At 40.6% G+C, this 24,188-nt stretch overlaps 1 protein-coding gene across 5 annotated transcripts in view; it reads right to left on the reverse strand.

Moving 5' to 3' along the window:
• DPP6 (dipeptidyl peptidase like 6) overlaps positions 1-24,188 on the reverse strand; it is a 622,884-nt gene that overhangs the window by 64,257 nt on the left and 534,439 nt on the right. For all 5 annotated transcript variants that reach the window (XM_089533588.1, XM_089533589.1, XM_089533587.1 and 2 more), the window contains exons 9-10: positions 4,279-4,433; positions 3,456-3,553 (exon numbers count right to left, since the gene is read on the reverse strand). In XM_089533588.1, coding sequence (XP_089389714.1) covers positions 3,456-3,553; positions 4,279-4,433 — 253 coding nt within the window. The remainder of the gene's footprint in view (positions 1-3,455; positions 3,554-4,278; positions 4,434-24,188) is intronic.

A 24,188-nucleotide genomic window follows, 5' to 3' on the forward strand; every position in this document is an offset into this window, starting at 1 on the left:
AAATGGAAAGACCCATTGTGAACTCCTTGGAGGATGAATGTAACACAGATTTAACAACAAATAACTCATTTCCAGAGTGCAGTAAGCAGACTGAATGTTTTTTTTAAATATGCAACCTCCATAATAGGAATGGAGTATTATTGCATATGCAACCTCCATAATAAGAATGGAGTATTATTGCATTCTACCTGAGACCTTCAGCGTGATATTCAAAAATTCATTTGAAATTTTTTATCCTGAGCCATAATGACTCACATATTACTATTACTGCTACTGCTGCTATTATTATTGCTACTAATTATTTTAAGCTCCAAGCAATAAGCTACCGCAAGCTAACAGGGCAAGCTTCTCTGTAGCATTAGAGAAACCAAGCCATTAGCAGTCAGAAATGCCATGAGAAATCTTTGTTTATTTATATTAAGGAACTCTTTACAAAAATTTTTCAGAATCTGTATAGCAAACCCAAAGAGAGTCATGTATCTGAAACGAGACTTCATGATTATCTGAGTAACCAAAAATCTTTAATATTCAATGAAGATGAAAGACAGAAGATAAACCATAAGGTGACGATAGAGGAAATATCAAAAGCCATTAAGAAATTAAAGATCAATAAGTCCCCGGGACCTGACGGCTTCTCGGCTATATATTACAAGAAATTGGAAGATATATTGGGGGGTCCGTTGAAGGATACGATAAATGATGTTTCAGAGAATGGTCTACCAGAAACTTGGAGAGAAGCCTTGATTGTGTTAATTCCTAAGAATCCAAATATTCAAGAGGACATAAACAACTTTAGACCTATTTCATTGACCAATGTAGACTATAAGATTTACTCGAGCATTCTAGCAGATAGATTAAGAGAAATATTAAGTAAGCATATTCACGAAGATCAATGTGGCTTTTTGCCGAGTCGACAGGGGAGGGATAACCTTAGGATTGTTATGAATATTACTGAACATGGTGAGGCTGATTGTAGTAAGAAACTAGCTTTTTTGCTTTTGGATTTAGAAAAAGCTTTTGATAGGATTTCTTGGAGATATTTGAAAGAACTATTAAGATCAATGAATATAGGAAATCAGCTGTTAACGTGGGTAGGTGCTATTTATGAAGATCAGAGAGCGCAACTTTTAGTGAATGGCGAAAAAACAGAGTTCTTTAAAATCGAACGTGGAACCAGACAAGGGTGCCCTCTGTCGCCCCTTCTGTTTATAACAGCTTTTGAGGTATTAATGAATAAGATAAGAGCTAATGATGATATTAAGGGAATCTCTATTAGAAAACATTCCTTTAAAGTAAGAGCTTTTGCTGACGATTTAATTTGTCTTCTAGAAGACCCGAACCATTCATTGCCGGCCCTCAATAGTACAATCCATTTGTTTTCAGAATGTTCTGGATTGAAAGTCAACCAAAGTAAATCAGAAATATTAACGAAAAACTTAGATAAGACAGAACAGTTGGAATTAAGTAAGGGGTCAGGATATAGAGTGGTAAATAAGGTCAAATATCTAGGAATCTATCTAACTAGTAGAAATATGGACTTATTCCAGAATAATTATGATAGGCTATGGAGAGATGTGAAGAGAGATATGATATTATGGTCAAAATTACACCTTTCATTTTCTGGGAGAATTTCGATATTAAAGATGAATATCCTTCCCCGATTTCAAAATATTCCTATAATTGTTAATAAAAAATGTTTCACCTCATGGCAAAGGGAATTTTCAAAATTTCTCTGGGAGGGAAAGTGACCTAGAGTGAGGTGGAAATTGCTAACGGATGATGTGCTTAGGGGGGGATGTTCGTTGCCCAACTTTGAGTTGTATTATTTGGCATCATCTTTATGTTGGATTGAGAATTGGGTTACATTGGAGTGTGGAGATCTACGATTTGGAATACATGCGTACCTGTGGTACGACAAAGTGAAAGAACATAAGGGATTTGAACAACACTTTTTGAGAAAGGCTCTTCTTTTTGGAATACTGTTAAGAACCTTTTTTATACTGGTTTACCTGTTTGGGTGTCACCACAGGAGGCTTTATTTAGAAGAACCAAGGACTATAGCAATTCCTGGCTGACTTATAAAGATTTAATATTCTGGAGACCAGATAATATTTTATCATTTAAACAGAAAGATGTTATTTTGTTGGACAACCAAGAAATTGATTGGTATTTGCATTATCAACTTGCTAATAGGTTCAGACTAGACTTAAAACAGAAAGGTTTTTGTAAAGGAATTAATGAATTAGATAAGATTTTGTTGGACAAGGGGAACAAACACCTGTCACAATATTACAAGATTTTGAAAGCAAGACAATTGGAAGATGAACTAGTGAAACATTCAATGATTAGATGGTCCCAAGACTTAGAGAAGGTTATAGAACTAGAGCACTGGGAAAAATCATGGAGAGACACGAAAAGATTTACTGTATGCCAAAATTACAAGGAAAATTACACTAAAATGCTCCATAGATGGTATATGACACCTGTTAAGATTAATCAAATTTATAAGACTTCAAACAATCTTTGTTGGAAGTGTGAGAAAAAGGAAGGTTCTTTTCTTCATCTATGGTGGGACTGTGAGATGGCTAGAACTTTTTGGAAGAGTATACATAGATTAATGATTAATATCCTTCAGGTGGAAATACCTCTAGATCCTCGTATTTTTTTGTTAAATATGATTTGTATTATGGAGGAACCTAATGTAAGAAAGAAGTCTTCCTTAATATTGTATATGATTACTGTAGGTCGAATTTTATACGCACAATATTGGAAAAAGAAGGAGATTCCCTGTGAAATGGAATGGTTAAGTAAGTTATGGGAAGCTAAAGAAATGGATGTACTAACAGAGAGTCTTAAAAATAAGGATGTGAAGAAGATAACTGTAAGATGGGAATGTCTGGAATTGTACTGTGGCTTAAAGTTATGACAATAACTTTAATTAGGAAATAATAGTATAATTAGAGAAAATGATCTGTATGCTTCTTTTTTAGTTTTGCCTTTTCCTCTATATGATATATAGGTAAGATATCAAAGGCTATGGTCTCTTTTGGGTTGGGATTTAGTGGAATTCGATATAACATCATTCAGTTAATTACTGCAGTATGTGTCGGACGTGCATGTAGCTTTTTATATGATATGAGGAGATAAGCATATTTTTGTTTTGTCATTTGTCTATATTATTTATGTTAATGTTGTGTATTGTCAGTGATGTTTTTTATATTAATATGTGTATGTCTGCTTTACAATAAAAAAAATGTCTTTCAAAAAAAAAAAAAAAGAAATGCCATGAGAAATCTGTATGTCTGAAGTTACTCTGTCAGCAATGTAAATCAGCACTCAAAAGATGGAAAACGAAGGTAGAAACAGTACAATTAGGAACTGGAGGAGAAAGCAAAGGAGACAGCGGTGATACATCATATCCTCAGATCCTTATCTTTGGATAACACAACACACACCTCATTCTTGCATCATCAGGAGGAGTCATTTCCAAATCATGAGTAGGCCCATTCAAACCAATGACATGTAAAGATATACTTGGATTTTCTGTTCCAACCTAGAAAGACAAAACAAAGGTAGAATGATAATAATTTGTTTATGGAATGACCTAGGACTGGACTAACAAATCCTGTTGATTTCAATGGCTCTGCTCTATGTATGGCTAAGTTTGGATCCAATCCACTTTCTATCCAATGGTGTGTCTACACTGTAGAAATAATTCAGTTTTCACTGGGATGTGTACTGTGTATGAGGCACCAGCACTCTTTGGCAGAGAAAACTAAAGACCTTGTAAAACTACAAATCCCAGAATTCCATACGATAGAGCTGTAGCACTTAAAGTGATGTCAAATTGCATTATTTCTATAGTGTAGATGCACCCTTAGAGAACTTGCTATAACCAAATTAGGACATGGATTGAGGTAGGGAACAATAACCTATTAATATATACCATATATCAGTTAAAAACACACATTAGTTTAAAAGAACAAATAAAATGAATACATATTAAAACAACCAATCCATATTTAAAATTTACAATTTAAAAATCATTTGGATACCCTGCTGGAGGGGACTGGTCTTCAATGCTGTTTTACATTTGGACAGTGTATTCAGCTTTCAAATTTCTTCCAGCAGGTTGTTCCACAGTCTAGGAAAGGCTGAAGAAAAAGTCCTGCGGCTGACAGCTGACATCCTAGTCCTGGCTGACTGGAGTAAATGTCTCCTTGAGGTGGAATGAAGAACTGGAATATTAGCTAGCACTATTACTTAAATCAAACCTACCTTTGGGTAATGATAGGTTTCTACTTTAGGGTAAAGACTGCCTGTGAACATGGGAATCTCCATTGTAGGAACTCTGGAGTCATTGATGGTTGCATATGCCAACCTTGTGCCATCAGGGGACCACCAGTGGGCAATGTGAGTCTTCAAGATCTCCTCTGTACATAAACAAGAGAAAAGGGGGAAAAGAAGGCAGTGAGATCTAACAGGATAGTTAGAAAGGATGGGCAGCAGAGAGGTGGAAAATCCCAGTCTATATGTAGCGCATCACAAGGAGACAATGAAATTAATAAAGAATACCGAAGTAGAATCTATTGTTCTGAACATACTGATCCTCCAACCTCGATTAGACTTATTATACTACACAAAGGAATACTTTAACATAGCGGAAAATTAAGCAAGGCAAATGAAGACTGCACCATTGTTGATTTCAAGAACTGCAAAACCCCTCTGAAAAAGAATGCTAGAAGAGTTAGATTTTGGACAGCAAACATTTACTTGCTTACCTAGGAATATACCCCATTAAACACACTAAGGAGGATTTATTTCTGATTAAGCTTTCACAGGACTGCAGTACCTAAAAGCTTGTTTTTATAATGCAAGTATATTTTAGATTTTTTAAAAAACAGTGTAAGGATATCTGCTCAAATTTTGGGAAATATTAATTAGCTCAAAGACATCAATATGGGGCTCCTTACGAATACCTTTTTCGGATCGAATCCCAGCAGTGTTTACCAAGGGCCCAGAACTTCCAGGAACTGACACAAAGGCAAAGTCTTTGAATTTTAATCTAGTTTATTGATGCACAGGGGGGGGACACTCACACCCATACATTCACTCATGCAATCACCCAAGGCTAATATACAAAAGGGGAGGAAAAATGGAGAGAGAACACAAGGCCTGCTAATGGAAATACTTGCCTGAGATGGTTTCCTCGGAATCAAGGTAGATGCAGCAACACTATGAAGGAAAATGGGGAAAGGGGGTGCGTGGACCCACGCCAGGAGAAGCAGACTGACCGAGTGCCTGCCTGCCAACAACGTGGAACAGGGAACAAAGGAAAAACTGAACCTTAAATAGGTTCCTAGTCATGTACTCAGTGGAGGCTGTTGTCCTACATCAAAGCAAAACCAAATTTACGCATCACTTGATCCATAGGCACCCTCTGCCATGGGAAAACGATTGATACCGGAATGGCTTGTGTCTGTAAAACATTTCCCAGTCATAAATCTGTCTCAAAGGTGTGAAGGAATCTGCCTGTATGCAACTCCTAGGAAGGCTTGCTGCCTACATGGTCTCTCCACTTTCAGATCATGGCAGCCAAGGGGCAGCTCCCACAATGCCTTTCCCTTAGGGTCATAAGGAGACATACTTCACCCTATAGATGCAGAACTTGCTTGGAGGCCTCTATGATCAAGTGATGCCAGGGAAGAGAGGGCCACCTGATTACTTCCGCAGATGCATTTTAGGATAGGGATTTGTGGGGGTATCTTTATAAAATTCCAGACTTGATAACAACAGTTAAATCTACATTTTCTTGTGGGGAGTATGTGACACATACATCAATATTCCGAGTAGGACCAGACTATTTAATGGAATGTATCTTCCCATTTGAGCATTAAGATCTGCAGGGAGGCACTTCTTTCTATCCCACCACATTCATAGACATGGCTGATAGGAATGCAGGAGAAAGCATTCTCTGTGGCTGCTCCCACACTTTAGAACTCCTTTCCTAGTGAAGTTAGGAAGGGTTCTTATTTGTTTTTGCTTTGGTGGCAGGTTAGAATCATAGAACTGGAAGAGATCACAAGGACCATCCAGTCCAATACCCTGCCATGCTGGAATATACAATCAAAACATTCCTGACAGATGGCCATACAGCCTCTGTTTAAAAACCTCCAAAGAAGGAGACTCCACCATATTCCAAAGCAGTGTATTCCCACTGTCAAACAGCTCTTATTGTCTGGAAGTTCTTCCCAATGTTTAAGTGTAATCTCTTTTTATGTACTTTTAATCCATTGCTCTATGTCCTAGTCTCGGGAGCAGCAAAAAAACAAGCTTCCTCCAAGCCCTTGTACTATATCATATCATACCATGTTGCTATACAATGAGAATATTGAAATAGTCAAAGAATTCCCATACTTGGATCAAACACTGACCAGAACGGAGAGTGAAGTCAAGAAATAAAATATTAGGAATTGGAAGAGCAGCTATGAAAGAACTAAACAAGATCCTAAAGTGCAAAGATATAACGGTGAACACTAAAGTGATGATTGTCCAAGCCATTATACTCCCCATCACCATGTATGGATAGATGTGAGAGCTGGACAGGGAAAAAGCCGATAGAAAGAAACTCAATTAATTTGAGATGTGGTATTGGAGAAGAGTGCTGAGGATACCATGGATGGCCAAGAAAACTAACAAATGGGTTATAGAACAGATCTACTCTCTCTGGAAGCCAGGATGACTAAATTGAGACTGTCGTACTTTGGTCACATCACAAGAGGGATGTTTCATTAGAAAAGACAATGATGCTGGGGAAAGTAGAGGTCACTAGATAGGGATAAAGACCTTTCTAAGCTCCCTTTCTCATTATATGGAAGGCCAGGTGGTTAGAATCGACCAGGGAGGTCACAGGCCTGAGCTTGCAGGACTTGAGTAGGGCAGTGGCAGTCAGAAGGTCTTGGAGATGTCTCATCCACTGGGTTGTCATGAGTCGAGGTCAACTTGAGGGCAGTTAACAACAATCATGCCACCTCTTAACCTTCTTTTTTCCAGGTTAAACATACCCAGCTCCCTAAGTCGCTCTGCACAGCCCAATTAGTTTCAGACCTTCCACCATTTTGGTTGCCCTCCTCTGGATATGTTCCAGCTTGTCAATATCCTTTTTGAATTGTGATGTCCAGAACTGGACACAGTATTCCAGGTGAGGTCTGACCAAAGCAGAATAGAGTGACAGTATTACTTCCCTTGATTCAGTAGACACTACGTTCCTATTGATGCAGCCTAGAATTGCATTGTTTTCTAGCTGCTGCATCACATTGTTGAATCATGTGGTCTACTGAGGTTCCTATGTACTATTGTCAAGCCAGGTGTCACTCATTTTATAGCTTTGCAATTCTCTTTTTCTGCCTAAGTTGGCTCAGCTCTCTAATCTGTTAAGGTCATCTTGACCTTATCCAATTGATAGTTAAATTTTACTTTACTTTTTACATGATACTGCAAGGGTCACCCATCCAGGCTCCCTCTGTCATGCCATATATTTGTTTTTATAAATTAATATTTTTAAAACATTTGGGTTGTCTGGACTGCACACACCAGAACTGGGAGTGGGCTAGAAATGAGCCTTTTGGCCAGTGCAGACAAGGCCTCAGTCAAATTAACCATACATGAAGAAGATTGGAAATAGAATCTATTTCTAGATTCTTCTTTCTTTCTTTCTTTCTTTCTTTCTTTCTTTAACCTTTACTTCTAGGCTGAAATCCTATTATATGTACTTACTTAGGAATCAAACTCATTAAATGCAATTGCAATTACATCTGAGTAGTCACATATAGGACTGAGCTCTTAGTGCAGGATTTTACAAGCATATTTTTAAAAATATCAGGTACGATTCAATAATTAAATGTCTGATGGGAATAAAATGAGAGGGCTGGCAAGTCCTTGACACTTCAGCATTAATTAGGAATTACTTTATTCTGCAAACATCTTTCTTAGATCTCTCAGGCTTAATGAGGCACTTCAAAAGAAGATCATTTGAGATTCTAATCCAGTTTCCGGAAGGCATTTTCACATATTACTTAATGCTAGAGACTTTAAAGGGTACTGATGCATGGTAAGACTTTATGAAAAAAGAGCAATTGTGTAACCAATTCCAGAGAAGTTTCATGTCAAACTACCTCATTCTATACCCTCTAATATTTCACAGATTAAAATCAAGACACATGTGACCAAGTAATATCAAAGAGTGGTCAAGGTGGCAACAACTATAAATGGGGGAAAATACCCAAACTGGGAGCCAAAGCAGCAGTTGACTTTTGCCTGAGCGTGCTGAGAAAGGCAAGACTCCACCTACGTTTGAGTTAAATAAATGCAAACTAAGGGGCTGTATAGACCACCCCTTTTAGTGCCAGACTGGGGCCGTGGCAACTGCATGCCACAGCCCTGATCTCACCTTTCCTTGGCAGTAAAAGGTGCTGCAAAAAGAAGATTTTTTCTGTGCCGCAGAAGGGGCGCCGTAGTCTCCAGCGCTGCAGCTTTTCAGCACTCCTTTGCCTCTGCGTCATTTAGACGCAGCACCAGAGGATCACTGTGATGCCGCCCACCATGTGGTGTGGTGTGGTGCAGTGCGCGTCATCACGCCAACCTGGGGACGGAGTCAGGGCATATGTCGTGTGGATGCCACGCCCAGACTCCACCCCCAGACTGGCCAAAATGCTGGTCTGTACACCCTCTAAGTTTACATTTTGAACTCAGCTTGCAGCAACTCAAGTAAGCTGAGGACAAAGTTGGAAAAGTGGGAACAGGAGATATAAGCAGGGACATTTTAAAAGTAGCTGGAAAAATTAGAGGGAAGATGATTAATTGGGACTGTCTCTGCCAACATCCTCAACGTCCCATTAGGAAGGCACACAACACAAAAGATAAAATGGCTGTCTTCCATTTCCCCTAAAGAGGTCAACAACACTGATTCTAACATCAGTGGTGGCAATGGGACAAAGCAGTGTCTCATGTCAGCAAGCAATCTTCACAGATACAGGGGTACATATACAGATTCCTGCCTCTCCCCTCCAACAACCCACCACACCCCCACCATCTCTATACCATGGGAGGCACTCATCCCACTCTGCCTAATAAAAGGGTCAGTTCTGGTAGGGGCACATTTGTGATGCAGTGGTGGCAAACTTTCCAAATTAACACCCTTGCATCTTCAGAACCATGAAGCAAACTGTGAAAACCATCATGTTTGTGCGTTCCTTTTATATGCATTAGGCTTTGGCAAGAGCAAATGCATGATAAATCCAATCAACAAGTTAAGAGATAATAGGCACAGAAGAGCACAAGCATCCTTCCTGCCAAAGCATGAAACAGATGCCACAATGCAGTTAGCACATGCCACAATAAACCCACTGCAGTTTTCCTTCAAGTTCAATGGTGCTTGTTCTCAAGCAATCAAGTTTAAGACTGCAGCTGTCATCATGGTGCTCACCTTCTAACTTGATAAGTAAAGCAGAAATGTGATATAATCTATCGTTGGGAGAGAATTATATAGACCTTCAGCCATTGTTGAGACTGCAGTGTCCATTAGCCCTATCCAGCATAACCAGTGGTCAGGAATTTTGGGAGCTCCAGCTGAACAGCATTCGGAGGGCCATGCAATTCCACCACTGCATCACAAATGTGCCCCAATTCCTTTCTCAGTTCTGTAGAGGATCTGAAACATGATAGACACAGTGATGTCTGAAGTAAATAAAAGGAACACTTACCCTCCACTTGCCCTGATTTGGCAGGAACAGTCCTGATTATTCCCCTGTCATCCCACTTTTTCAGCTGCTTTAAAAATGACTCACATTTTTTCTTCTCCTCCCACATTTGTCCTTTGCTCATAGTTTACTTCAAATGTTGTAAATGAGTTCAAAGTGCAAAAGTAGTTTGCACCCCATTAACTGAATTGGGGATGAGTTGGCCAAATCTTTTCCTTTCCTGAAGATCGCAGGCAAAAGCAACCTGCTGCAGCCATCCCTAGTTTGTGTATTCATAGGCGGGATACAGACGGGCAAAAAGGGGTGTGTTCATGATGTCATGAAGGTATAGCCTTCAGACGGCCCTTACCTGAATGCCGCCATGAACACGCCGCCTGCACGCCCCAAGCGGGAAGAAGCGGCATTAAAAAGGTGCTGCTTTTCCCCGCTTCTTTTCTATATACTACGCAGCTGCGCATCTCCGTCTATAAGCTGCTGCACCGGTATGCCAGAATTGTTACACTGCTAATTTAAGTTGCCCATTTAAAAGCTCCGTGTCTGTTGCGTCGCATAATGAGTCGGGGTCCTGGAACATGCACAGTTTGCACCGAGGCTCTAATTAGAGCGTCAGATGCCATGCAGATGTGGAAGCTGCAGCACAGCTGCACTCTATTTTAATGATTGTAACCCTAACCCTAACCCTAACCCTAACCCTAGAGCAACATGTACGCATGTGCTGCTAGAATTGGGGAAAGTTTGGAATTTAAAGTGAACCCCTACACACATTCCTGTGCCATTTTCACCTAACAACAAAAAACCCCTAAAACTTTAAATATTTACATATGTACAAGGGAGGTGATGGGGGATGGCAGGGGGACAGCGGTGGCAGCAGCGACAGCTGCGGCTGTGCATTGCAGATTCAGCAAGAGCGTGGGGACCAAAGGAGAGGAGGTATCCATGATGCTGGTGACACTACCAACGTGCAAGCGGACAAGGATGCCAACACCAGCTGATCACCAGCTAGCAGGAGACCACTATTGTTCTTGGGCAGGGCGAGGGAAAAAGTTTAAAGGGGCCTGGGCGCTTTAAATGTGCACATAGGCTTTCTGCCGCCGGTGCTGAGCGCCGCAGCTGCGCATCCACCAGCTGGAAAAAGAAAAAAAAAGCCTCGTTTTTGGCCGCCCGTGCAGAAGCTGCCTCTCTCTTTGCAGCGTCCTCCGAGGCGGCGGTATGGAAACTGCGGGTCAGAAACGGCCCCAGGTGAGGCGTCTTCACTGCCCCCCGTGTGGAAGCCCCATACACCTGAGCCACGCCCCCGGGGCGGGCGGTCTGGAGGCTCCGTATTCAGCAGAATACACCTCCAAGACGTCTTCCCCTGCCCGTCTGTACCCCGTCATAGAGTCAATTTCAGATTGCTTGACCTGCTATTGGAGGCAGGTAGTGAATCTGCTCTTGGTTTATGGCTGCATCTGCACTGCAGAATTAATGCAGTTTGACACTACTTTAAATGCCATGGCTCAATGGTACGGAATTCTGGGGTTGGTAGTTTTGTGAGATATTTTGCCTTCTCTGTCAGAGAGCACTGGTGCCTCAACAAACTACAGTTCCCAGGATTCCACAGCATTGAACCATGGCATTTAGAGCAGTGTCAAACTGCATTAATTCTGCAGTGTGGCTGCAGCCTTATTCTGAATGTTACAGGTGTTCCAATTCATTTTGAAGAGTCATTGTCCCATTGATATGGGTGTCACCAGCCACCACTGGGGGAGAATGGTGGGCTTTGCAGTAGCCACTCCACTCTACAAGCTGGATGTAGCAGAAGAAATAAAAGGCAACATAACCATGAACTCCCAAAGCAACAAACAGAATGGGAAGCTGCAGTCATTTATTCTTTTCAGTCCAGCTAGCTCCAACTAAACACCTTCAGTCACCTAAACCTTCATTTCTGCCTGTATCCAAAAGGTGAAAGTTGAATCAGTTCCACTGCCCCATCAATCATTCAAGACTTTCATGATGAATAATACCATTTGGTTGCATCCTAAGACCTTGCAACCACTCCACATATGTTAACTGAGACAGCCAAATAACAACAACAACAACAACAACTTATATCCCACTCTTCAGCCAAAAGGCTATCAGAATGGCTTACAAATTGTTAATTAGACATTTCCCTACTCTCAGGCTTACAATCTAAAGAGACAAGACACAAAAGGAGAAGGGAATGGCACTGGGGAAGGGGAAAAGTCCAGCAGATCTTCTCTCCCTCTGAGGCCTGGACCATGGCAGACGGACTGGAGGGAGGGCCCTTCTTCTTACTCTGATTAGGCCCAATTAGGGAAGGCATTGGGCCTACCTCCTCTCTCCCTCAGAGGCCAGGATGGAGTCAGATGCCTTGACTTGACTTTCGGAGAGGGGGTTAGATACGAGGCTTACAAAATGACACTGCAGATGCAAAGCCAATCACAGAATGGTGGCCGATGGAGCCAGAGTTTGACATCATCACTCGGCATTTATTTCCTTACTTAATTGTATTCAGAAACTGGTTTTCTATCTACCAGTTCCTTGATTTTTTTTTTAAAAAGCACAGTACAGAAACAGAACAGAACACAATATCCATTAAAAACAATTACTAGTATCATTATACACTGATGTTTAATTCATCTTTGGAAACTGCAGAATTCCTTCCCACAAGGAGTTCCATAATTCATCATCTCTCCAATAAAATACAAAATTGGCTCTGAAGGTATCATGACTCAGCCTCCTCTCTCTCTCTCTCTCTCTCTCTCTCTTTTTTTTTTTTTTTGGAGGGAGAGGGACACACACAATATGTTAAGTGGAAATGATGGGGTTATTCAGCCTGTGGAACGTTGGTTGAATCTTTGCTGTTCACATGCATTTGAAATGCATCCAAGCAAGGTTTTTCTTTTGGAGGGACTACCAAAGCCCCACTTGACCCAGGATAATCAATCTTGGGTTTTGTCCTGCGTTTTCCTAAAACATTTGAATTGTTAGCTGTGTGAATAACTGACATGAATAGACCTGGGATAAACCTGGATAAAACTCTGCATGCTTTGAACTTGTTTCAAATACATCTGCATCATCAACTCCATCTTTATTTGCAGTGCTGAAATGTGCACGAAATAGAATGTGGAGAAATGCACATAGATGTGGTTCTGATAATAAAATAGTGTGAACAACAAAACTGGAATGCATAAGTGAGATAATTTGCATAGTTGTACTAACAAAAACACCATCTGAATAACCCACATGTCTCACACTACCCTCTGAAAGATATCTCCCATCACTTTGAAATGTGTCTCCTAAAAACTATATATATAAAAAAAGAAAGAAATGCGTCTCCTCTTGCAAATCAATACAGGTAACCGTTGGAAGAGTCTACTCCCTACTCTTGGATAGCTGCCACCTCACTGTCCTCTGATTCAGGGAAAAGGGATACTGGCTGTTTTTCCTCTTTTCTTTGGCTGCTCTATCTCATCTGCAGTCAGGAAGGAGGAAAAGCAGGGAGCCACTTCACACCTGGCATTAATCCACTATGACAAGCTGCTTGTTGAAATTTGGGAATGCACTGTCATGCTTAATTATCATTGTGCCCTTGTGCAAGCCAATCTTTATTATGTTAGTGCCTTGGAGTGTGAGTGGTGAATGGCTGATTCATATCTCATGCCAACCATAACAGTACCATCACATCTTTCTAGCAAATGGTTGCTTTATAGGCCCAATCCTCTTCCAGCTGTTTGTTGTTATTGTTGTGTGCCTCCAAGTCATTTTTGACTTAGGGCTACTCTAAGGTAAATCTAACATAGGTTTTTCTTGGCAAGTTTCTTCAGAGAAGGTTTGTCATTGTCATCCTCTGAGGTGAAGGAAGTGTGACTTGACCAAGGTCACCCAGTGGGCTTTTATGTTCAAATGGGGAATCAAATCCTGATCTCCAGAGTCATAGTCCAATGCTCAAATCACTAACCTTACTGGCTTTCCCTGTACTGATAATAATATAGTGGGTCTTTGGCATCCACTAGGGTTTGGTTCCAGGACCCCCCATGGATACCACAATCCATGGATGCTCAAGTCCCATTAAATGCAACGGATAGTAAAATGGTGTGCCTTATATAAAATGTCAAAATCAAGGCTTGTTATTTGAAATCTCTATACAGTATTTTTGAATATATTCAAGCCATGGATGCTTGAATCCATGGATAAATAATCCATGGATGCAGAAGGCTGATTGCACTGGTTTAGTTTGCAGGATTGTCATCATGATTACAGGGACAATGAAGCTACGGGGGGTGGGGGGTGAGGAGGGAACCATATCCTCCAGCATTTCATAAAATGCAAGATGAAAACCAGTGACAAATGTGGCCAAGAAACTCCAGAGAGTAGTCTAGATGGCAAATGTTAATAAGGAAAAACACACATACCCCAATAGGGGAAACATAGCACAGAATAAGTAAAGAGTTAGTATGGGAATATCTGGTGACTCTAAATGAATTTAAGTCTCCAGGACCAAGGGTATTAAAAGAACTGGCAAATATCATCTGGGAACCATTGGCAATAACATTTGAGAATTCCTGGAGAACAGGAGAAGTCCCAGCAGACTGGAGGAACGCAAACGTCCCCATCTTCAAAAAGGGGGAGAAAAGAGGATCCTAACAATTATCACCCAGTTAGTCAGACATCAATACCAGGAAAGATTCTAGAGTAGCTTATTAAACAGAGAGTCTGCAAACATTTAGAAGGAAATGGCATAATCACAAAAGGTCAACATGGGTTTGTCAAAAACAAGTCACACACACACACACACACACACACACACACACACGTTTTTGACAAACCCATGTTGACCTTTTGTGATTATTGGTAGATGAAGGGAATGCTGTAGACATAGAATATCTTGATTTCAGTAAGGCCTTAGACAAGATCCCCCATGATATTCTTGCAAACAAGCAAGTAAAATGTGGGCTAGACAATAAAACTGTTAGGTGGATTAGTAATTGGCTGACTGGCTGAACCCAAAGGGTGTTCTTCTTTATCTTGGACAGAAGTGACCTGTGGGGTGCCACAAGATTCTGTCCTGGGCCCAGTCATATTCAACATCTTTATTAATGACTTGGAGGAAAGAACAGGGAGCATGCTTATCAAATTTGCAGATGACACCAAATTAGGAGGAGTAGCTAATACTTCAGAAGACAGGATCAAAATTCAAAATGACCTTAATAGATTAGAAAGCTGGTCCAAAACTAACAAAATGAACTTCAGCAGGAAGAAATGTAAGGTACTGCACTTAGGGCAAAAGACTGAAATGCAAAGATATAGGATGGGGGATACATGGCTTAACAATAGTACATGTGAAAGGGATCTAGAAGTCCTAGTAGACCACAAGTTGAACATGAGTCAACAGTATGATGCAGCAGCTCAAAAGGCCAATACGATTCTAGGCTGCATCAATAGAAGCATAGTATCTAGATCAAGGAAAGTAACAGTGCCACTCTATTCTGCTTTGGTCAGGCCTCACCTGGAATACTGTGTCCAGTTCTGGGCACCACAATTCAAAAAGGATATTGACAAGCTGGAATGTGTCCAAAGGAGAACGACTAAAATGGTGAAGTGTCTGGAAACCATGCCTTATAAGGAGAGATTGAGGGAGCTGGCTATGTTTAGCCTGGAGAAGGTTAAAAGATGATATGAGAAGTTAAAATATGAGAAGGTTAAAAGATGATGTTAATCCAAAGATGAAGGGGAAAAGGGCGAGTGGACAAAAAGAATTGGGATATTTTAAAAGCAGCTGAAAAAGTGGGATGATGAATTGGGACTGTCCCTGCCAAATTGGGACAGTCGGAGGATATGAGGAAGAGAACTATTTACAGCAACTTTATAATGAACACTGCTGTACAGACAATCTGCTATACAAATTGTCTCACAGAGTTTCCAAAAAAATGAGAAGTCTGGAGAACCAAATCACAGATCATAGTCCATGGCTACTTTAGGATTCATTGCTGGCTTCAGCAGCTATGCATCTTCACAATCTCTACAAATTACACCAGGTGATAATATATTTAGAATTTCACCTTTGAATTAGTCATGCCCTACTAGTCTTCACCTTTCTCTCTCTCTTCTTAATATTGGTTGACACAATCTGGCCTTCCTACTGAAAGATTATGAGATCTGATTCCCTCTTTTCCCCTCATCTGCCTTTGAACAGGATCAATAGTGCTCTCTTCTAAAGGGTAGAAAAACAAGCATGTTTCCCTTCAGCGTACACAGTTTCCAGTCTCCTTGCAATTTTTGTCTAGCATGAACTGCCACTCAGATTTTATGTAGTGCATGATATATTTATTACAGACAATATTGGGCCTCTGTAATAGCGAGATCATGTCTTTCAGTGGTTTTGAATGGCAGCTCACGTGGCAAGGCAATAGGTATTTATTAGGTCGACATTTCCATGCAAAGGTACATCCCAGATCACCAGGGTTTTTTTGGTGCTGGTATTTGGGGGGGGGGAAGCATTCCAGTTTCTTTTTCCATTCCTGATAATTATGAATTTTCACAGGAAAGCCATTACAAGGCATAATTTAAGCAACTGATTATGACCAGTGGTCTTTTCTTACTACCTACTGTAATATTTGTTTTAAAACCAAGGTTTAAACTGAATTAGACAGCCAGCATGGTGTAGTGGTTTGAGTATTGCAATAGGACTCAGAGGACCAGGATTCTAATCCTTGTTCAGCCAAGGAAACCTGCTGGGTGACCTTGGGCAAGTCACACTCTCACAGCCTCAAAGGCAGGCAAGGGCAACCCAACATATCTTGCTGAGCAAACCAGCCAAGCAAACCACAACTTCAAGGCACACAACAACAATTTACTGAACTATTCCTTTGCTCAAACACCTGGTTAATTTCATGGATTAATTTGTTCTAACAGTTTGTAAACCAGGAGTGAGCAAATTGCAACCCATAGGGTGCATGCAACCCCCACTCTTGTGGCCCCCGAAACCCCTCACCAGTCCCCTAAAAGACCCAATTCCACCCTATCCCACTCCACCAATGGTACAATTTTGGACCATTTTCACCCTAAAATCACATAGAAAAGAAACCAAACACACACAAACACCCCCAAATCCCACCCTCACAAGGATCCCAGAATCCCATGCCTCCATTTTGCTCTGCAGAACCTCTCAAAATGGTTTCAGGAAATGGAGACATGTTTCTTCCTGTTGCCATTTTGAGAGTGGGTTCAAAATAAAACAGGTATTTGGCCTGCTGGGAAGTCTGAGAGGGAAACTGGCATCCTTGATTTGAACCCAAATCCACCTTTTGGCTATGTCACAAATATATTTCAGAGATCTCCGCACCTTTTATTTGTGCTGTTTTGGGTTTCATACTAAAACCAATGTTTTGTGCTATGAACTGGGTTGTAAAGGTTGTTGTTGTTATTGTTTTAGCAGAGAGAGCCTGGGCATTGTTGTAAAACAGCTAATACCTGCATGCACACACTCTGTCTATAGAAATGAGCTGTAGAGAGTTTGGAGTGTGTATGTTTACAGCTCTTCTTCTGGTGTGACCACAAGGAGGGGCAGAGAAGCTTTCCCTTCTGTTTCTGCTAACTGCATCTTACTGTGCCATCCAAATGGAAGCAAGCTAGATAAATTCCCAGTTGTTAGTGGAAACAAGTGATGAACAAACCACAGTTGATGAAACCATCTTGTTTTAAGTAACCATCATTAATCACAGTATAGAAGACACACTAAACTGTGGTTAAGTGAAAATGGAAGTGAAAGCGTCCAATCTTCTTCCCATGGTGATAGACAATCAGGAGAGGAGAAGAAAGAGCCCAAGGCTTCCAGGGGATCATTCTTGTGATGCTAAACCTCATTGTACCCACAGGTTTTGCATTCACAGAGTCTGCTTATAAAGATCTGTTCCTAGATACTAGTTCACTCCACGCATCTGAGGAAGAAGACTAAAGTGATATTTGCACTGCCAGAATACTCCGGAAGCAGTCTTGTTTCTTTGCTGATTTTAGATACTATAGAATTTGACTCGGCTGGCCAAAGAGTGCCATTTGGTACTCCACCTCAGGAAGTAAAATGTCTTGGACCATGTCTCCACTCCCTGAGTGTCTCCTGACTCCAGCTCATTCTCCATAATTGCGGCATTCACAATAATCATAATAACTAGCTGGAATTCAGCACACAGTTAAGGTTACCTATGTTTTATTTATTTCACTGGGATTTAAGCATGCTTAGCAATGCATTGAATTGCAGCTACAGCTGCTTACAGTCACCTCTCTGCCCAGTCTCGCTAGTGCCAGTACGATTTCCATTCTCTGTTACTTTTTTACTGTTACTGTTGATTTTTTTTTTAAAAGGACTGCAACGTGGGAATCAGCTCAACCTTCTCCATGCACTGCTAGTTTCCCATATTATTTTTGCCTCTGTTTGCAATATTGTCCAAATCTGTTTGCTGTTTTCAAAATTCCATTTTTGTGTATGCGCCGTAATGAAAAGCAGGGAAACAGTAGCTTCTGTTCCCTTGGCAATGCAAAATCAATCAAGCAAAGCTTCTTGAATGAGATGTAAAGAAACCTACTGGGATATACATAAATGTGAGTTTGTTGGATCTAGAACTGTGGGGACAGAGATCCTGATTATATTCATATTCATTATAAAGGAATCTAACACCTCACACATGCAGGAATCTTTCACTAGAAACCCATTTACTTATTCATTTCCTTAGATATCTTATATCCAATGCAATTTAAAGACGAAGTTTTGACTAAAGTAGAACCATTGGATTAACCTACACATTGGCTCACCATCCATCCATCCAACAGTTGACTCAGTTGGTTTACTCTGGCTGGGACTAACCAATATGATTCCACCAAGCATATATTCCATATATTTTCATAGAATGATAGAATCGTAGAGTTGGAAGAGGCCACAAGGGCCTTCCATTTTAAACTAGAAAACAACTGAAATTGTTGGCTTGATTCCGATCACCAAAAAAAGAAGGTGAATATAAAAAGGTCTAAGAATGCTTATGAAAAGTGCTAAAGCTTTAATTGTGTCCCAGAGGAACAGAGGTGTTCTGGTAGTCTGCAACCAGTTTGCACATGGTCGAAATAATCAAGAGCACTGATCTGGGATATTACAAAGGTGCACAGGAGGAAGGCAATTTATCAGACAGATGAGTGCTAAGAGAACAGTGGCTGGAAGACTGAGCTGTGAATCTGAAAGTTCTTGGTTCAAATATCTCCTCAAGAATTCACATACCCTTGTACAAAAATCTGTCCAGATAAAAAAATGAGTATTAATTGTTGTTAAAATAGGTTACAGAACATGGCATTAATGGAGAAGTTTACTTACTTCTCTGTGAACTCTCCCTACAAGCTCAGCTCTGGAAAACCTATCCAGATCTTCTCCACTCTACTCCTCCTAGCTGACCTTATTTCTATTTCTACCTATCACTATCTAACCTTTTTTCACAGACCAGCCTATGGTATATATACTTTTCTCCACATGGGTTGTCCCTCAGAGGATTTCATGAGCTGTGACTGGCTGGCTCTACCCCATAGTTGTACCCCATTCTGGCATGATCTTCTGATACAGTGTTAAAGGTGCCAAATCCTTAAATGTTGACATCTGTATGAACTCCACTCTTGCCACAGTCATGCTACTAAAATAAAATAGGACAATTCTCAAGACAGCCATCATCACATCTCTTCTCGTTCATGCAACTGGGGCTGCTGACCCCATTGTGCTCTCTTCCCGACTCTCCCTTAACCTAGTCTCCATGCCTTATGCCCTACTCAGCATGCCTTTAGTTTTTTTTTAATTCCCCACTTCTTCTGCATAATTCTGGAGCTCTGCTAGTGAGATTGATGTCAAAAGAAAGATGTCTGTATTGTTTGTCTATATTGTATGGTATTTGTGAATGATTTGGTTATGCACTAGGAGGTGCACGGACATATGTGTGCATGTTTTCTTTTTAAAAAATCAATATTTTTTTAATTTGAAAAGAAAGAAAAATATAGGTAGCAAAGGTTATCAGGAATAATGATGGGGATGGGGGATAGGGAATGAGAGGACACTGACACCAAGTGACTTGCAATTGCATAACTGCCCTGGGAATGACACTTTGCACTTGGGGACTTCTGTGCTTGCCAGGTCATTGACTGGTTTGCTCTGTCAATAAAAAGGGATGGCTCAGGGACAGCACAGCTATAGGTTAGAGGCATCATTGTGGGATGACTATGGCCAGTGATACTTCTTTCTTGGTGTAATCATGGTGTAACTGCTGTGTGTAGTAATGTCCTGGACTTAATATGCTTAAAGATCAATAGCCCTCTTAGCGATTAGTCCTGTAATGATTCTTTGGTGGTGATGAGCTATCTATGGTTGAGAAATCAATAAACACTAAATAAATAGACAAAGAAATGCATTTCTACATATAAGATTAATTTTATAAGCTGGGAAGAGTCAGTCAAGTCAATGAGTCCCTGCAATTTTAAGCTCAGATGTAGTTTTTAACTCAACCACTCTTATGAGAATAACAAACACAGCAAGTACTCTCCCAGCATCGACTTGTTACGAAGGGGATATAAATATGCAAAAACAAAGAAAGAATTCTTTGATACACCATAATAAAATACTCTCTTATAATGTGGGGAATCTGAAAATACCTAGAAAAATATGGGCATCAGAAGAAGAGTCTATGTACTATTTATGGAAGACAACTGTCAGGTAAAAAAATGCACGCTGCCCCAAATGGTCCTTTTACTTCTCTAAAACAAATTGTTTAATACAACTGAAGGAACAGCTTGGAATCAAAATTAGGCACTCTCTTCACAGCAAATCCAGCACTGCAAAGGTAATCCCATACTCAAACTTACCTTGGATCTCAGTCTGGTCTAACAACCATTTCTAATTAAAGTCATGCTATTTGCATTTTGCATTATTCTGCCTTAATCAGAGAAGATTATTCTCAGCTGGAATCTTTTCAAATAACAGATGCTACTGCATAGCATTGTGCCGTGGCTCAACTTGAAAATGATTTCACCACAAGGTGGCACTTTGGTTTTTAGAATGATGGGTTAAAGCCACGTGTCACAAACTGCTCCAAATGCAGGCACATTTGCATGGGCTTTCTGCCCCACTTAACAGAAACAGTAACTTGGATATGGGGTGTGCATGTGTAATTTTTTGTTTATATGTTGTATCCTGTGTCTGTCTTATGGTCAAGGGAACCTGGTTTGGCATAGCTGACAGAGAAGATGGCTGTGCACAGCACAGATTGGCTGCGGACAGTGACATAACTTAGCCACCTGCTCCTAGCTTCACCACCTCTGCTTAAACTAAAGACAACATAGCATCAGGAAAACACCACTAGATAAGTCCCACCCCATGCAAAACTATATTTCCAGAGAATGCTAGTTCCAATTTTGATATGGCTGTTTTTTTCCTTTGGGTCAAATGAAAGAAGAAAGCTAAGCAGCCAATTTAGAACAGAAATATGAGCTCCTCTGTTGCCAGAAGGACCTTCTTTATTTTCTCTCTGCCATTTCATGTTACTCTTAGATGAACTAGGAAGAAACATAACTCTGATGATCTCACGACATGTTGTATTTAATATTCTTGTCGCAAGTATGTGATGAGGCTGTATACAAGAACATGGAAACTACTTGTATCAATTTAAGTATAAATCAGTAAATGGTAGCTTACCTTCTTGGAAAAGCTAATTAGTAGTTAGCTGCCACTACCCAATTAAAGCAGGTTTCTCCCCAATGGCTTTTGTGTGGCAATCACTGTTTTTCGTGACAAACATTCTGAATCATATTATGAGTCATGGGTAAGCAAGAAAATGTGACCTGGAAGAATGAATTGTGGTGAGGAGTGCTTTTGTGCAAAGTTATAGCAAGTTATGCCCTCCATTTCATTTTTTTTTAACCAATGGGTAGGATGATGAGAGGGAAAACACCCTGGTATTCCTGATATTAGGAAGCAAGTCATTTTTTTACCTGGCTCTGCCCAGGCAGGCCACTGATGGATTGCTGGGCAGGATGTAAGATGTACCCAAGATTTTTGTGGGTTTTTCAGGCTATGTGTCCATGTTCTAGAAGAGTTTATTTGTGATGTTTCGCCAGCATCTTGGATGTACTAGTCATCCGCAAATGGAACCAACGTTTGGGTCACATAGTACACAGAAAACTTACACATATAGACAGATACCTGCACAAGATCTCCAACCATCAGCCAGGACAAAAAAGAAGCACAATAAAAACACTGGTAGACCTGCAAACCCCATTTCTTGGAAGATGAATTGAAGCACCTAAACCGGGTTCTACAGGCAAATGGTTATTCCAGCTGAGACATCAGAAGGGCTGCCAGACCCAGGAAAACACAGAGGAGTGAAAACAAGCAACCACCAAAGGGAAGGAATTTCTACGATACATCAAAGGAGTCACAGACAGAATAGGGAGGTGGTGAGGAAACACAACCTCCAAATGGTTTACAAATCGACCAAGAAAATCCAGCCAATGCTGCGCTCAGCAAAGGACAGGAGTGACCCTCTCACAGCCGCAGGAGTTTACATGCAGCTGTGGACCTCCAAATGCAGTGTCCCACCCTGAGGTCTTGCCATCATCAACAGAACAATACACAGATTAACATGGGAATCACTCCTCCTCACCAAGGATCACACAGCATATATATATACCCATTCTCTTCCAGGTTAGCATTCTTTGAAGATGCCAGCCACAGATGCTGGTGAAATGTCAAGAATAAACTCTTCTAGAACCTGGCCACATAGCCCGAAAAACCAACAAAAAACTAAGGATGCCAGCCATGAAAGCCTTCCACTTCACATTGTGCCCAAGATGTTTTCCTACGGAGGAATAGCAGCAGATAGCATCCATAGTCGCTCATCTAAGTCACGGTACATAACCTCCAAAGCCAACCAAATTATTTTGTCACTGGGATAGAAAATCACACAAGCACCTCTCCAAAACCCAGGCAGTAAACACACCCTAGTAAATTGAATAGCCACCTAATCCAACCATTTTCCATGAAGGAATACACAGCTAAAGCACTCCAAAGAGAAGGCAACAGACCTTTTGTTTAAAAGACTCCAGTGAAAGAATTCTCTATCTTCTGGGACAGTCAAGTGTACAGTCAAACAGCAATTACTGTCAGAAGGGTGATCCCAAAGTTAAGGCAGAATCTCTTGGACTACAACTCTGGAGATTAGGAGTTGATTTTCATCTTGACCATGAAACCCACTGGGTGATATTGGGCAAGTCTCATGCTCACAGCCTCAGGTGAAGGCAATGGCAAACCTCCTCTGAACCAATCTTTCCAAGAAAACCACATGATAGGGTTGCCATAAATTGGAAATGATTTGAAGGCACACAACAGCAGCAGCAGCAACAACAACAGGCATCCCTAGCAAAAGGGGATATAGAAGGACTTACTGTATCAGTTGAACTTTGCTTGAGCAATATAAAGTCTACATTAACTTGGAGCTTAATTTTTTTTAAAACAAAGAAACAAACTACAGTTTCCACAATCTCCCAGCCAGAATGGTGAATGGCCATGGTGGCTGCTGGATTCTGGAAGATATAAACAGTGGATTTCCAAGTTTGATCGTTTTTTTGGGTGTTTTCTGTTTCCAAACCACAAGGCCACCACTTGTATCAGTGTGTTACATATTGTAACACAGTATGTTTTGTAGCAGATAAAATCCTAGATAGAAATTTGTGTTAAGACGAAAGTAAGCTGCATGTAACATACTCAGGAGAAAAAACCCTGAATATTTAATTTAAAATCTAGCATCAGGACAGCCTGCTGAACCCAGGAAATGTTATGATAAAGATGTCTAATATCTATTGTACATTATAGGCTTTCTTCTAGTTTATAACAGGCATTTGAATATAATAGCACTGGAGTTACTTTGAGGGGGAGGAAAGAGGAAAAGCTAAAATCTTACCACAAGGTGGCATACAGCATTCAAAAATCTTTTCACAAGAGTAATGTGGGTTTCAGAACAGAGCCTATGAAACCATGGTGATGGGGAGATTAGCACTGTCATTACCTCTCCAGAAGGAATATTCCCCCCCCCCTTTCTCTCTGTCTCTCTCTGCAAAAAAAACAGGATATGCAAATCCAGGGCATTTCCAGCTGTTTGCTGGAAAGGAACTTGAGCTTTGGCTTCAATCCTGCATAAGCCATTTACTCCAAAGTAGCTCAACTGGGGATAAATAGTTCCAGGACTGTATCTAATGGGGCATACTGAAAATCACTTAATGCAGATTAGTTACCCCTTAATGCTCTTCAACCACCCAGTCATTCTCACAGTAAAAGGGTAGATTTGTTTCTGTTTTTTTGTCATTGCATGTTGATGGGCCAAACAGGGATTCTTATTGCATTAGTGATTACAAAGA

This window comes from Sceloporus occidentalis, unplaced genomic scaffold (genome assembly GCF_023333645.1).
Source record: "Sceloporus occidentalis isolate IW3139 unplaced genomic scaffold, rSceOcc1.0.p SCAF_7, whole genome shotgun sequence".
Lineage (NCBI taxonomy): Eukaryota > Metazoa > Chordata > Lepidosauria > Squamata > Phrynosomatidae > Sceloporus > Sceloporus occidentalis.